Genomic DNA, 15,732 nt, shown 5'->3' with positions numbered 1-15,732 from the left:
TGCCACCTACAGCCTCTCCTTCCAGCTGCAGAGCTAGGACTGTGTCCAACCCCGAGAAAACCAAGAACGCACAGTGTTTGGAAGTGTTTGTTTTTTTTTTTTTTTTTTTTAAACATGAGGGAAACGTGAGCAGACGTCATCAACATTCTGCTTGAGCTATTTTTTAAACACTTTCTCTCGGGGCGCCCCTTGATTTCGGCTCAGGTCGGGATCTCCCGCTTTGTGAGAACGAGCCTGTGCTGGGCTCTGCGCCGACAGCGAGGAGCCTGCTTTGGGCTCTTTCTCTCAAAATAAGTAAATAAATCAAAATAAGCTTTAAAAAACCATTTTATTTCAAAGAGCAGACAAGTATTCTGCTAGGCAACAACTGGGAAGACAAATGGCCAAAAACAATCAGAGTTCGTCTTAATAAATAACAAAATGCCATTTATTTTCTTGGATTTCTAGAACACACAGCACATCTTAAATAAATAACCCCACACTGGTGCCGCGGGGCTGGAGACAGTTCCAGGCGCCTGGCGCGTCGCAGGTGACTCACTGCACCAGGCCCGCCCACCCCGGCCACGTCCTCCCCGAGCCCCGCAGGCACCAGCAGCAGCGGCCACCGTGGCGCTCAGATGGCAGACGCATCCAGGTGTTCGGGCCTGGTGTTCCCAGGGCCCTCGACGGGCAGGCCGATGGCCTCGCGGCTGCTCACTCGTCGACAATTCTCCAGGCCGGTGAGGAGCCGGGGGCGGTGGCGGGAAGTCTTGCGGGAGACCTGAGGGCCCCGAGGTCCGTCCTGGTTTCTGACCCGGCATCGGGTTTCTTCCGTCCTCCCAGAGTCTGGGCTCCGTGCTGGCTGCGTTCTCGCGCCCGCTGTGGCATCGGGTCCCCGACACGGCCCGTTCAGGTGACATCAAGGTCCCTGCCAGCACGACACACGCCCGTTCTAAAGTCCTAGGCTGGAGCGCCTGAGACTCAGGCCGACCTGAGTGCCACCCGCCGGGGACCCGCCCGCCCAGCCACGTGTCCCCCCGCTCCGCCGCCGTGCTGAGGGCACTTCCCACGCGCCTCCTGTCCGCGGTGCTGAGCCCCACGGCTCGCCTAAAATGGCAGCTGGACTTCTCAAGGCGGCTTTTGTGTCTTTTCCAGGTGTGTGTGCAAAAGGCAAGGGTCAATCATTCTTTCCAACACAGGATCCTTTATTTGAACTTTCCCTTGACAGACCGTTGGTGAAGGACGGGTCCGCCTCCCTCCAGGGGACTCGGCGGTCAGTGTTCCTTGAACCTGGAAGAGGAGGACAAAGGAGCAGCTGGTGACACAGCCAGAAATGGCACAGGAAGGATGCACAGCCCCCCCCACCCCCCCCCCCCCCGCGAGAGCCTCTGGAGCCACCTGGGGGGTGCAGCCCCGCCCCACCCGCAGCCCTGGGGACGAGGAGGGACAGAGATGGGGCGGGCGGGGGGTGGGGCAGGCTGGCTGCGGGGGCTCCTATTCTTGTCTCTAAGCCGCGGCTCAAAGACAACACAGAAGGCAATTTCCCTGATGTTTTCCCTCAGCTTCTGAGGAGAGATTAATTGCCACCATCAGCCGCCCCGAGGCATTTATTAGGAAAGGACAAATCAGCATGAACGAGATGAGCCGTGGGACGATAAGACGGTGGGTGGGTTTTCTTTTCCTTCCATTTTAGGAGAGGCCAGGTGTGGAAGGCAGGCAGGCAGGCCCGTACTAGAGCTGCTCTCTGACCTCTGACCGGTGGCAGGGGGCAAGGGGAGGGGGCACTTACAGAACCTGGTCCCCGGCCGCTGACCCCGGGCAGCTCAGCTCCTTGTGAATGAGACGAATCAGGAACTGCAACCGGAACAAAGACCAAAGACAGAAGCCGTTACTGCGGGCAGGGACCCTGCATCAGTGCTCTCGGAAGCTCACTTGGGGGCAGCTGTGTGGGCCCCACATCACACGCTGGGGTGCCCCGGGCCCCAGGGCAGGGCTGTGGGCCTGTGAGCCGCATGGAGGCCGTGCTCCTGGAGGTAAGGACAGGTTTCAGCCTAAAACGTCCGGGATCAAGTAACGTTGCGAATGAAACGAGTCCAATCATAAAATACCCAAATTAGGGAAAGAACGTAGACCAGGTGACCCACGATCGCGGTGACTCTGGGTGGGGGCCCTGGAGGGCCGCACGGGGGACTCTGAAGGCCAGGTGAGCATCTCATGGGCCCCGGCACCCAGAGGCGGACCAGGCTCACTTTTGGAGCAGCCGCATTTTCTTAGGAAACTCCTGGGAGAGCGCGCCCGCAGCCCCCGCAGCCGCCGTGGGAGTAAACCAGGGACAGAGTTCTGCCCCGTACGCGCCCACAGGGCTGGGTCCGTTTACGGAGACAGACCGGTGACCTGGTGCCACACCAGCTAACTGGTTCTGCCTGTGTGGCTGCGGACCCGGTCTTTCCGCAAGCTGACCCCAGCCCCACAGGAGGGCCCCTTCCAAGGCCCAGGAGGGACCAGTGGGCCGAGAGAGGGCCGGCGTGGCCTCAGGTCAGAGCTCCAGGAAGCAGGGGAGCCTTCAGCGCTTGTGGTTCAAGCAGGAGCTCCGAAGAGAAGTGGCCGGTGAGGAGAACGGGGGTGACTCCTTCTGAGAAAGCGCAGTCCGGCTGCCGTGCCCGACCCTCGATCGGTGCGCATACGATCACAGGGGTAAAGCAGGGAAAGCGTCAGGGGCCAAGCGTGGGGCTGGCGGTGAGGGGGACGTTCCTGTGGAGCAAGCGGACCCTGGCAACGTGAGCCTCCAGCAGCCCAGCATGGGCCTGCTCGCCTGGAGCTGGGCACCTGGTCGACACACATCCCGCCGAATGTGCCGTGTTGAGCGTTCGCGGGAAGACCCGCCATCATCCAAAGCAGATCCCGGACACGAAGGGAAAAGGGAAGGAAATGACGAGTGTTTAAGGTGGCATGAAACACTGCCGACAGTAGTAACGAACCTGAAGGACAAAGGTCACACTCTTGCCGGGGGTGGGGGGGGGGTGGGGAGGGGGAGGACCTGGGCAGCTCAGTCGGTGAAGCATCCGACTTCAGCTCAGGTCATGATCTCGCAGTTCCTGAGTTTGAGCCCCGCGTCGGGCTCTGTGCTGACAGCTCAGAGCCTGGAGCCTGCTTTGGATTCTGTGTCTCCCTCTCTCCCTGCCCCTCCCCTGCCCGTGCTCTGTTTCTCTTTCTCTCTCTTTCAAAAGTAAAGATTAAAAAACAATTTTTTTTTTAAAAAGGTCACACTGTCGCATGTGACGGAGAGCCGTGTCTGTGGGCAAGCCCAGGGAGGCCCGCCCGCTCTAAGTGCCTGCCCAGACGCCTGGAGCCCCCTGGCCCAGGTCGGCGGGGGTCAGCCCATGGGTGTGACAGCATGGCCACCGGGCTCTGCATACGTGCCCCTGAGAGTCCGGCAGGCCCCAGGTCTGACCCCACAGGGTGACCTGACCTGCTGGGTGCTGGGGTTCCAGCCTCAGACTTGGGGGGTGGGACAGGCCTCTTGACCCGCGGAGAGAAGACGTCTGTCTGGTGTTTAGGCCGCCTGTGGACTCCTCCCGCTCTCCCGTTTGGGTCTCACCTGGCCTAGCCGGTCCAGCTTGCTTCCGGTCACCACTTGCCTGTCTACTACTTTCACATCCTGTTCTCTGTCCTTTCTGAATTCCGACGCGCCACACGTGGCCCGCAACCCCAGCGCTGCCCGGTGACGGCGGGCCGCTCACGGTCACGTTTGCACGCATGCGCTCGCCCCTCTTGTCGGCTGCGCAGCCCCGCCTTCTGTGCCCTGAAGCTGTCGGCTGTTCCGTCTTCGACTGTGCTCGGCCCCCGTCTCTAGATTCCTCCCCGGGGCTCCGTTCTGTGCTTCATCCCTGGCGGCGGCCACGGCTTCCGCGTGCTGGGCTGTACCCGGGGACGTCCTTGTCTCTGTGCTCCACGGGCTCCCCTTCTTTGCTCGTGAACCCACGTCCTTCTCGGACGTCTTCAGTACTGCTACGTCTATCTGATAACCATGTTATCTGCAATTTTGGGGGGTCTGACTCTGCCGTTTGTCGCGTCTGTCACCTCGGTCACGGTGGACCGTTTCTCTCTGCCGGGCATTAGTGGGGATCCGGGCAGCGGGTTGAGGTTTGCCCCTTGCAAATGGTTTTAGGGTTGCTTCTGCCCAAGAACCAGGCGTATCACGGTTCCAGACCAATTTTACTCAATTTTTGGGTACACATTATGTGTATTTACCTAAGTTCAAAAATCTAAGCTTACCATAGGCAGGTCTGTGGCTAAAAATCCTCAGGGACGACTAGCCCCCTCCAACCTGGTGAACAGGCTGAGGTGGACACAGATCTTTGTCTCTTGGACCCATGTGTTCGCTGGAGCCCAGCCCACTGAGGGTCCTGGCCTCCTGCCCCACTCGTGCGGGCCTGAAGCCCCACCTCTGCTCCCCAGGGGGGGCAGAACCAGCCGCCCCCCCGATTCCCGCTGCTCTAGCCCGGGTACTTGTCTATGCCGCTTCGACATTCTGGGTCCCGTCCCAAGGATACCCTTCCTTTCCATGGGGTTGGCTGTGCATTTAAAAGGACGCATAACGTGTGTTCCCCCGCATTGCTGAGGGACAGTCTTCAGTCTCTAACCAGCCATGATGATGGAAGTCTCGAGGCCACTTAGTTGAAATGATCTGGGACTTAACTAAAGCCCTCGGGCATTTACAAAAACAAATGCTTTGAGGAAGAGCCTCTTAAAAACCTAACAGGCTCCCGAGTTGAAAGCTGGTGCTGGATCCTCTACGACATGGGGGGCTGTGTAACAGCCCTGGAATGAAAACACAGAACTCTCAGAGCTGATGTTTCCAAATCCTCGACTCTCCCTTACAGGGATCAACCTCGGGGGGTTTTCTGGGGAAGCGAGAGGAGGCACGTGGCTTCAGGTCGGGGACCCCCGTGCGCAGGGCGGCTGCAGGTTGAGCGCACGCGAGCCACTCGGGTGAGCACGGCCCGCTTCTGACGGGGGCCCGGGCCTCTCTGTCCTGCAGGGGCCGCAGACGGAAGCTGGGGGCCGGCACCCACAGCCTCCGCTCCTTCTTTCCCACCCCTTCGGGCCCCGAGAGTCAGGCCGCTTTCCCCGGGGCTGCAGGGCGCGGGAGGAGCACTGGGGCAACGGAGGTCACCACGTAGGACATGGGTTTCGGCCTGCCGTCTCCTCCAAGTCCCCTCGATGATCCTGTCTTGGGGTGCCATTATTATGCCTGTTTAACCAACGCGGGAGCTGCAGAACAGAGAGGCCAAGTCACCTGCCCCAGGTGCACACACTCTCGGCAGAGGACGGGGCTGGGATCCCACGCAGGGAGCCCCTGCTCTCTGCCTCCCCACCATCCTGCCTAAAGCTGCAGAGTGGCAGGCCGGCTTCTGCTCTGACATTTGTTCAGACCGGAAAGAGGAAGGCCTCGGATCACGAGCACTCGGGAAAGCTAGGGTCTGTCACGGGCCAGGCCTTCCCGAGGACCGCACTTCCGTCGGAAAGAGCGTCACCGTGTTGGGACGACAGCCACAGAGACTTACCAGTAAGGCACAGGCGTCTGCAACCATCAACATGTAGAACACGTTGTTCCATCCAGACGGGGAGAGGAGCCCAGCCAGCAGGGGGCCCAGCGCGGCTCCTGGAGGGGGGCAAGCACACACAGGAGCCTGGTGAGGAAAATGCTGGAAGGCGACTATCTGACACACCCAGGCCCAGCGAGCACACAGCACGGTGCTCGACGCCTCCCTCACAGTTAAAGAAAAACACGCTGAACAGCACAATCTCATCCCCACCTCCCAGACTGGTGGGGGGAAGAGGCTCGCTCATGCTCAGTCCTGGTGAGGGCGCGACGGGCATGGCCTGTTTCTGGAAGCAAATCTAAAAGTACGTACTGACCTTAACACGCTCATTCTTCGGATCCAACAATCCCAATTGAAGACTTTATTAATGAAATCTGAATCTAATGCACCATCTCAGATACGCTTTGGTTAGGAGATGTGTCATTGGGGAAATATGAGTAAGGTTTGTAGATGCTAAGACCGTGTCAGTGTTAACTTCCTCAGTTGATGATGGGGCACTGTGGTTACGTCAGGGGATCCTTTGCCTTCAGGGAATGCACACTGAATACACAGTTACTGGTAGAGGGGCAGCCTTCCGCAATTTGCTCCTGAGTGGTTTGGGGAAAAGTATGCACATATATAAAGTATGGACGTATATGTACATTTCACTTCCACTGAGCAGGTGCCCACCCTCCCCGACAGTGATGGGAGTGCTGGCCGCAGGCCCACACCCCGGCGGGCACTGGGGAGTCTCTGCCTCCAGATTCTAGTTGGATCCCATGACCACGAAGACCAGTGGTTGATGCATCATTCCGTGTGGAAAGGGCTTCTAGCAAGTGCTTGGTGGCTCATCCTTAAATACAAATATACGATGGGCCAGCCCAGCTCACCTGTGTCTGAGGACAGCTCCAAGGTGAGAGCAAACAAGTCGGAAGGAGGGGAACCGGGAGGAAAGAAAAAAATTGGGGAGGAGAAAATTCCCAGGAAGTTGTAATACCTTCAGATAAGTGACAGAAAATCGAGTTGAGCCACACGGCATTCTCACAAAACCAGCATCAACACTTCACGATTCAGTCTAATAAACGCTGCATCCAAGAAGTGAGAACTAACGAATGTTAACATGATGACAACCAAAACGAAGACTGGAAAGGAAAGTCAAGAACATCTCTGAGAAAGCAGAGAAAAGAGAAAACGACAGGAAGAAAGGAAAAAAAGAAAAAATGCAAGCATCAGCCCACAAGTGTTAAGAAATATCTGACGAATCAGTTTTCCGGGACTTAAAGACAGACAGCGGTAAGGGAAATGCGTGAGGAAGGGCACGTGTCTCCAGGCAGGTGAGTCCCCGGGTGCCCGGGGCACAGGGGACAAAGAAAGGCACCAGAGATAAAGAAGCGTGCCCAGAGGTTTTGGGGGGAAGCGGGCTGGGCCGGGAGGGACAACAGACTTCTCAACAGAGACCATGGAAGCTACAAGACACTGGAATCCCGAAGAAGGAGTTTTAGCCTGGGATTCGTATCCACAGGCGGCAGCAGAATCCAGACTGCACGGACTCCCAGCCCTCAGGCTCCGCTGCCCGTGGGCTACTGCTCAGGAAGCCACTGGAGGTCTCCACTAAAGAGGAGCAGACACGGAAGCTGGAAGACAGGTCCAACGCGGGAACGTGGCGGAAGCGGCTGCAGGACAAGGCGTGGGAGCGCTGTGGCCGGTGGCCCCTCTCGGCTGACGGGGGGAAGCCAGGGAGCAAGCATAACCACAAAAAGCTCACTTCTTGGCTCACTTCTAGAGTGAGTGCTGCGACCCGAGGAGCGGTGTCGACTGAGGAGGCTGGGGAGGGGGTGAGAGCCGAGCCCCGGCCTTCTTCGCAGGAGGACAGCAGTGTCGGGCCGAGGGACGGAGAAGCGTGTAGGCTCGTACGCAGCTCAGACCACAGGGCAGAGCCGACGAGGCTGCATCTACGAGGAGGGAGCTGGCGGGGGCACAGGGACCCGCGTCCCACGTCATAATCGGCCCGTGAGGCTACCTGGCCTCGACAGTTGCATCAAGTGTTACTCTGATAAAATAAAACTTAGCAGGCGGAAACTCGGGGCGCTGTGCAGTCGCTGTGCGTGAAACACAGAGGAACGACAAGGGCTCGCGCCCCATGGGGAGGCGGCTCTAAGCCCTGGGAACGCACCAGGCACATAAACCGTGTCACCGGAACCACGGGGCCGCGGTGAGCTGTGAGAAGACATCGGCCTAGTTACTATTCGCTGAGCTTTGCCCCCGTCCAAACCAGTATTTACGGCTCGGCGTGGACGCATCAGGGTGAGCGCTCTGTGAACGGGGTTTTTTGCTGAACTGTGTGCGTTTCCACTCAAGCCTTTCTTTCTTCTGTCTAGCGGGCGGCACTTGGGGGGAGAGAGAAGGGCGGGGACGCGGCTTGCTCCGCCATGGCCACTTCCGGGGTCCGCGGGCCGGGAGCGAACAGCACTGCAGGTGCCGTGGGGGTTGAGGCACGAGGGCCCCGTGGCCGGTGCACCCCGCCCGTTAGTGGCGAGGTCAAGCCGGTCTGCTTGCCCTCGGCCGTCCTTTGTGGGGGAGAATGCGCTTAGAGCTGTGCCCTGGTGTCTCTCCTGGGGGCTCCCCGATGCACACATTCTACTCTCGGCACTTCTGCTCCCTCTTGTTTTGGGAAGAAAACCAAGAAAGATGTGTTTTTCACCCAGTTCACGTTTCCGTCCTTGTAAACTGCCATCCTCTGCTACAGAAGAGCTGTTGACCCTTCTGGCAGAGCTGCAAGTTAGCCCCAAGACACGGCTTCACGGTGGCAGCTGGACGGACTCGTGGACCGTCCTCTGGGGACAGAAGGCACAGAAAGTGGTTCCAAGTAACACGGCTCATGTGACTGAGCTCAGCCCAGAAGCGTCCCAACTTCTGGCCGAGCATGTCCTCCAGGCCCTGGGAAGTCTCTCGCGGGCCATGGGAGTGGGGACAGCGGGGGACCTGCTCCACGTGGGCAGACCGTGCTGCCCTGCAGACGACCGCCCTGGGCACAGCGCCCCCCCTTTCCTGGACGCGTCCCCGCGTTCCCCGAAGGGGAACTGTCTCGGTTTAAACACCACAGGGGTGACCACGGACACTGCCCAGCAAATTCAAAGTCACCCCATGATCCAAATACGGGGCAGGTATGACTTTGGGGAGCAACAGAGGCTCAAGCGCGGCCCCCTCACAACGGCCACGTTGCCCCGTGCATCTTAGAACTAGCAGAACCTGCTGCGGGAAGCGAGCTGCCGGGGGCCCTGGGAAGGCGGCCGGGGCAGGGACCGGGGCTCCTGTGACCCAGGGGCGGGCGGCCCTGTCCTGCTGAACCGTGCAGGCCTCTCCGACCCGGCCCCTCCCCTGTGAACTCAGCACCCCCAACAGGAGGTGGCCTGGCCCCGTGTGGGATTCTGGGTGTGGGAGCCGCCAGGCAATTCATTTTCCACCCGTTCGCTGAGTGACTACTGTGCTCCAGGCACCGTCTCTGTGCTGAGAGTACGGCAGAGTGTGAAGCGGACTCCTGTCCTCGGGCAGCTTCCATTGAGGCGGAGGGTGAGGGGACGGCATGAGGCAGGCAGGTGGAAGGTGCTGCGGAGAAGACGCCAGGGTAGAGGGGCCCTGACTGCAGGTGACAAGGGTCCTCCTTCCAGAGTGTGGGTGACAAGCGTCCGCGTTCCACACAGGCCGAGACGTCTCACTGAAAGGGTGGTGTGATTCCTGAGCAAAGACTCCCAGGGCACAGGGCACAGACATGAGGTTCCCCGAGGGGAGCTCCTCCAGCACGGGGCACAGCTCGTGCAAAGGCCCCACACGGGGACACGCTGGTGTCCGAGAGCAGCCGCAGGGAGGCCGTATGGCTGCGGAGAGGGGTGGGGAGGACTTCAGATTCTGCATTAGTGAGACAGCAGTGGGCGCCCAGGACAGGACGGCGGCTGTTTCTATGCAGCTAGCACGCATGCCCGCGGGCACCACCAGGAGGGAAACCTCCCACAGCCACACACAGGGGCGGCCCCGGGGGCAGGAGCAACTGTGCTTCTACTGAGCTGCCTTTGTCTGGCAAGAGCTCGGCTTTACTGCCACGAGACCGTCCCAGCTGCCCAGCTGCCCCTCCCCGCCCAGCTTGCCCTCTCTCTCTCAGTCCCCCTGCTTCGGGTGCCTGGGGCGGCAGGTGACAGCAGGATGCGACCCAGGATCCTCCAGGGTGGCCGCGGGCGTCGCCAGCCAAGCTCCTGAGCGTCAGCTTCCCGCATCCAGTGAGGGACCAGCGTAAGAGGGCAGCGCCTGGAGCAGGGCAGGCCCGTTCAGGAGGCTGCAGGGTCCCTGGCAGGGAGCCATCACAGAGCGCATGCTCCCTGCACGAAGGCGGAGAGAGGTCAAGAACGCTGCCGTCAGCCTTCTGACTTGTGGGTAAGAACCGGCTTCATGGTTCGCACCTGCCCGTCTCTGAGCGCAGGACCCACGCGTCTTGCAGCCCCTCTGTCCTGCAGAGCGTGCTATGGAATGCTCTTCCAGAACTGTAACGAGGCTGCCAACACCTCGATCTCTTATGCCTGGGCACCTACTAGTTTTCCTGCCACGTGCATTTAATTCAGGTTCTGTCCGTCTCCAAATGGCAGCGGTAAAGTCAGGAGGCCAGTGGCCCAGAGGCCGCGGTGTGCCAACGGCTGGCCTGGGTGAAAAGCTGAGTACGCGTTCGTTCACACGGAGGGAAACCACTTCCAGCCAGTCACGTGCCCGTGTTTCCTCTGGAGCCGTCCGACCAGGGCAGACAGACGGTGCCCGCACCCCCCTTCCCCTGGGTCCGCATGTGCTTTTGACCTGCTCGTATTTGAAAAAGGCTGGCCGATCCTTTATTATTTGTCCTAACTCATTGATAAATATATACCGTTTACCTGTTTCTGAACGGGGACTGAACCTTCGGAATATTGAAATTGATCTGAACATCATATTTTGGAATTACTTTCTTCTACTTGCAATTTTAAAAATCTGGTTGTGGAAATTTTGTAACATAATGCACCTCAGATGTTATGGTCGTGTCACAGTAATCGGCGCTCTGACATGCGTGCCCTTGACCCTAGACTGAGCGTGGGGATGCTCTCCTTACTCTCCTACCCATGACCTGCACCTTAGACCGTTCCTACAGCCTATGGGCTTGTGAGGTGGGCATTTTAGAAAAGATCAGTTTTTCACGGTAACTCTAATGGTAACTGTTAGAGCCTCTTTTCTCATTAAATGATCCAAACTTTTCAACAGCAATGATCTGAACTCTGTGGTAAAAAAAATTAATCAAATTGCCCTTAGTTGGTTTTTGCAATAAATTGTTAACATAAATTCACACCTTTGCTGAAATACTAACTGAACTTTAAGTGATTATAAATACCACATTTTTCCATTAGTAAAAATTATTAGTAATTTTTATTTATTTTTACGTATTTATTTTTAAAAATTTTTTAACGTTTATTTTTGAGAGCGAGAGAGAGAGAGCAAGGGAGGGGCAGAGAGAAAGAGAGGGAGACACAGAATCCGAAGCAGGCTCCAGGCTCTAAGCTGTCAGGACAGAGCCTGATGTGGGGCTCGAACTCACGAGCTGTGAGATCATGACCTGAATCAAAGTTGTTTGCTTAACTGACTGAGCCAGCCAGGCGCCCCAATAATTTTTTATTTTAAAAGTTAATATTTTTAGATTTTAAGTACAGAGTATACTTAATTTTAAGTAAGTACCACCTTTACGACAAGAGAGACATTCTCCATTTTGTCAAGACTTTGTGTAGGTCTTACGTATTTGGATGAAATTTTGGATTAAGTTCTCTTTGTGAAATTAACTGAGATTATCAAAAAAAAAAAGATAATTTTATCAGCATCATTACACCACCTAACTAAAAATAATCTTTGAAGGATTCTTGAAAAATAATCTTTCATTTAGAATAAGCATTATAACAATACTTACTGTAAAGAGTGTTTCATGCAGTAAAAAAAACCAACAAAAAAACCCCAAAAAAGGCCAGCAAATACTAGTATTATCCAGACCCTTGGAGTTCTTGGCATCTGTTAACTAGGATGTGACAATGTGGTTTCCCCTATGACCACAATTAACTTCTTAGCCCTAAAGATAACCACTCACCTACAGACCCGGTCCCGTCAATGATGGCGGTCACGGTGGCGAGGGCGTGGGAGTTTCCTTTGAGACTTTTGTGCGTGCCCTAGACGAGAGGGAAAAACAGATGTGAGGCCCATCTCAGCCGCATCAGTGAGAAACCAGTCTGCCCCTCCTTACGACAATTTACCCAATTTTCAAAGCAATTCAAAATGTGGGGCGTTTTCCATCAGAAAAATCTAAAATCTAGTCCGATCCAAACTTACTTTGGAAAAATACACAAAGTTTAAGGGTTTTCAGCAGTAAGACACCATCAGAGATATCTGTCCAAACACATTCTGGTTGAGAGAACTCTCAGAATTCTTCAATCAGCAACTATTTTACTCAGCACACCACACCTGCCAACGTGGGAAAGAAGGACACAGACTTGTCCCTACCCCGGAGGGGGGCCAGTATCAACGCCCACGTCCATGTTCCCGCGAGGGGCCTTCTGTGACACATGCCGGTGGCTCTGCAGTACCTAAAACCCAACCCGGGTAATGGCAAATGCCAGGGAGGATGGGGAAGAGGGCAGGACCCAAGAAACCAGTGTGACGGTCACCAAGTCCTAAATGACAAACGGAAAGGAGCTTTGGTTTTCAAAAAGCAATACATACAAGGCTGGGGGGAGGGGGGAGCACAAACCGAGGCCAGTAAAAGAAAAGTAACTGATTGGGGAAAAAAGTGCCTGGAAACCTAAGATGACACAAACCAAAGCCTGTAAAAACAGATGCTTGTGAGCGTGTACACAGCAATATATAAATAAAGCACACACGCAAAGCGATAATCACCCATAACCCATGTTTTCTGGAGTCTGGAGTCCCTGCTCTGTCCTTCCTCTGATCCCACAGAGCAGATGACTGTTACTGGTCTGCTGTGGCCCCTCCCAGCATCTTCTGTGCCCCATGCAGGCAGGAGCACAAAGGGGGGCCTGATGTTGGAGGGCCTGCCGCCTGGTGGGACTCCCCAGAGCCCTTCCTCTGCCTCTCTCTGCTGACCCGATGGGGCCTCTGGTTGTCCCAGGAGCGGAAGGGCCTGAGGGGCCGAGGACAGCGCTCTGAGCCGATGGGCAGGGTGAGTGTCAGGCAGACACGGGAGAGGAGGGGAAGGGGGCGGGCATGGGATCCGCCTGGGCATGGGGTCCGTGCCCTCGGGGGGCCTGCCATGGCCTCCAAGCAGGAGAAGGAGCGGGTGGCTGGTGAGCTCCGGGTCTGACTCTGCGAGGACTGGACAGAAATGCAGAAGAGAAGCAGGGTCACCGGAGACAGGAAAGTTCCAGGGGCCTCAGGGGCCCGTGGGGGAGGGTTCACCGGGCCAGACGCCCAGAAGGCCGGCCATCCTGCCCACGAGTCTACAGGCCACTTCTGGGTTGCTGCTTATGGTTTTGCTTGAGAAAAGTCTTGGGTGCACGTTAGTTTTGCCAAGACGGCACACGGGCTGCGTGCCCTGTGCCCGCTTTCCCTGGGTCACCGCCTTATATGGCTTGCTGTCGCTGCCACAGTCAGGAGCCCAACACTGATGCGTTATGTTTACCTAACCCAAGGACTTTCATCTAACGTCTCCTTTGACCTCGTTCTGTGTGGGACACCACATGACTCTCAGGCGTCACGCCTCCCCTTCCTGGGTTCTGACCCAGCCAGCAGAGCAAAGTGCCCTCTGCTGGTGTGTGCGGGACGTTTCCCTCCTGAGGACCCTGGGAGCGGGTTTGGGGAGGGTGGTCTCAGAGGTGAAGTGACATCTTCAAAGCACGTGTCCAGGATGCAGGCCGTCACGCGCCCTGTCACTGTTGGCACTGACCTTGGTCCCCTGGCGGGGCCGTCTGTCAGGCCCCTCCCCGTAGCTATGACATCACTGTGCACAGCCCGCACCTAAGGACAGAGAGGGCGTTCCCCTCTCGGAGGACAGGGTATCCACAGAAACTCTTGTCTGCGGGGGATTTGTCTCTTCTCTCCCGTTTATTTAAGAAACAACTTTTTAAAGAGGATCTTGTATCTTGGTGCGGGTGTCGGTGCCCGCTACGGACAGTGTGGAATGTCCCTCGTGTCAGGCGCATGAGGGTGACCCGCCCCCACTGGGTCTCTACGGGCATGATCAGGAGTCCGAGGTCACCTTGTCAGCAGCCCCCTCCCTCCAGGAAGGACAGGTGAGTTTTTCCTGTGGACCCTAAGGCCCAGGTGGCTCCCCCCTGTCCACGGCACTGGCATTTCTCGCCGCGTGCGCGAACGCGGGCTTGCTTCCTCTCTGGAACAGGTCCTCTGGGGCTCAGGTCCCCGTCCGGATTGGCTCTGCGGAGACTAGCGGAGGGCCAGGCACAGGGGGCCGGGTGAAAGGAGGGGCCGACCCCAGTGCACCTCCGATCTGGGCCCCGGGGGCGGGCCCAGGGGTGCAAGGTCACCAGTCCCCGGGGTTAAGCAAGGGCGGCACAGAGGATCGAGCCCGCCGGACTGCTGCCTTCTGGCCTCGGGCCTCAGACGGGCCTCTTAAACTCGCTCGACACCCTCGTTGATGGAACGGGGGCGGCACCTCCCCGTATCTGCTTCAGGAGGCTCTCGGAAGCGTAGGTATCAGCCTCGGGCAAAAAGCCCCGTCTCTAAAGACACCGTTTTACTAACAGAGGCCGTCTCTGGCCGGCGCCCGCCCCCGCCCTGCGCCGAGACCACGGCCACTCACCAGGTCGGCGGACACGGCGGTCGTGATCAGGGCGTACGGCCCGCTGACCAGGGCCCCGCTGAGCAGCAGCATAGCTGTGGGAACCAGAAACCAGAAGGAGGGACTCGGCAGCGGAACGGTGCCCTCTGGGCGAGCCCCCAGGTCTCGGCGGCCCCCGGGCGAGCGCCCCGGAGTCACGCGCGGGTCCGGCCTGAGCGCGATGTGGGCAGGTGCTGGGGAGGGGGCCCGCGCGCCTGGGGCGCGGTGACTGCCGACCGCTGGGGCCAGCGTGGTGAGCTTCTTCCTTTAAACCTGCCCCAGGTACGCCCGGAAGTCCCAATCACAGGACCTGCTGCTCCGTCTCCTCGACCCTCAACTGGCGGCGGCTGTTGAGAGCCTGGAGGGACCAGAAGCCCGGCGTCCCGAGTACGGATGTGCCGGGGGTGCGCGAATGCTCCCTGCGGTCAGTGCCGGCTGGCCCTAACCCCAGCCTTGGCCTGCTTTGCAGTGGGAGGGTGTCTGTCTGTCTGTCTCTCTCTGTGCCCGCAGCTGTGGACGGCTGCCCTCGAGGGACACCCGGACACCCAGAGCCACCAAGCTCCCACGGGCAGGGTAGCGTGCTTACTTCTAAAAGGCACGCTTTCTAAACCGTCCTCCAGGCTCACTTTTCCAAATTAGCCACTGGTTACCACTGCTCTGTGCAGAAGCTTCTGGACCAGTGGGTCACGGGAAACCCACAGCTCCTCGTGTCAGCAATCTGACTTCTGGATGACTTCTAACGGGATCACACACAGCCTGCCTCCCTCCTGATCACCACTGCTGGCTGCTTAAGACAGAAAAGATACTTACCAGGGCACCTGGGTGGCTCAGCCGGTTAAGCATCTGACTCTTGATTTCGGCTCAGGGCGTGATCTCACGGTTTTCGAGACTGAGCCCTGAGTCAGGTTCTGTGCTGACAGTGCAGAGCCCGCGTGGGATCCTCTCCCTCTCTCTCTGCCCCTCCCCTGCTTGTGCACACACACGCTCTCTCTCAAAATAAATTTAAAAACTTAAAAAAAAAAAAAAAAAGAGGGGCACCTGGGTGGCTTAGTTGGTGAAACACCTGGTCCTGCTCAGGTCATGATCTCACAGTTCATGAGTTCGAGCCCCTCATCCGGCCCTGTGCTGACAGTGCAGAGCCTGCTTGGGATTCTCTCCCCCTTCTCTCTCTCCCCCTTCTCTTTCTGTCCCTGCTCTCTCTCTCTCCTCTGAAAATAAATAAACATTTAAAAAAATCCTTCCCAAGTGTCAGAGCCATATCTGATGGTACTGCTTGCAGGAAGTAAAGAATCGTCCTCCGGCTTCCTGCACCCGCTCTCAGAAAGGCAG

The 15,732-nt window shown here is 57.6% G+C and overlaps 1 protein-coding gene across 4 annotated transcripts in view; it reads right to left on the bottom strand.

Annotated features, from left to right (window-relative positions):
• Positions 1-309: 309 nt before the first annotated feature.
• Positions 310-15,732, bottom strand: part of SLC37A1 (solute carrier family 37 member 1) — a 60,745-nt gene continuing 45,322 nt past the window's right edge. For all 4 annotated transcript variants that reach the window (XM_047098855.1, XM_047098856.1, XM_047098854.1 and 1 more), the window contains 5 exons: positions 14,386-14,459; positions 11,704-11,782; positions 5,547-5,644; positions 1,769-1,833; positions 310-1,269 (listed from right to left, as the gene is read on the bottom strand). In XM_047098855.1, coding sequence (XP_046954811.1) covers positions 1,254-1,269; positions 1,769-1,833; positions 5,547-5,644; positions 11,704-11,782; positions 14,386-14,459 — 332 coding nt within the window. In that variant the 3' untranslated portion in view covers positions 310-1,253. The remainder of the gene's footprint in view (positions 1,270-1,768; positions 1,834-5,546; positions 5,645-11,703; positions 11,783-14,385; positions 14,460-15,732) is intronic.

This window comes from Lynx rufus, unplaced genomic scaffold, assembly GCF_022079265.1.
Source record: "Lynx rufus isolate CCGP_SWC_20201006 ecotype Redwood Valley unplaced genomic scaffold, mLynRuf1.p SCAF_5, whole genome shotgun sequence".
NCBI classification, from domain to species: domain Eukaryota; kingdom Metazoa; phylum Chordata; class Mammalia; order Carnivora; family Felidae; genus Lynx; species Lynx rufus.
The sequence above is the reverse complement of the archived record's forward strand: the minus strand, read 5'-3'. Positions and strand labels throughout refer to the sequence as shown.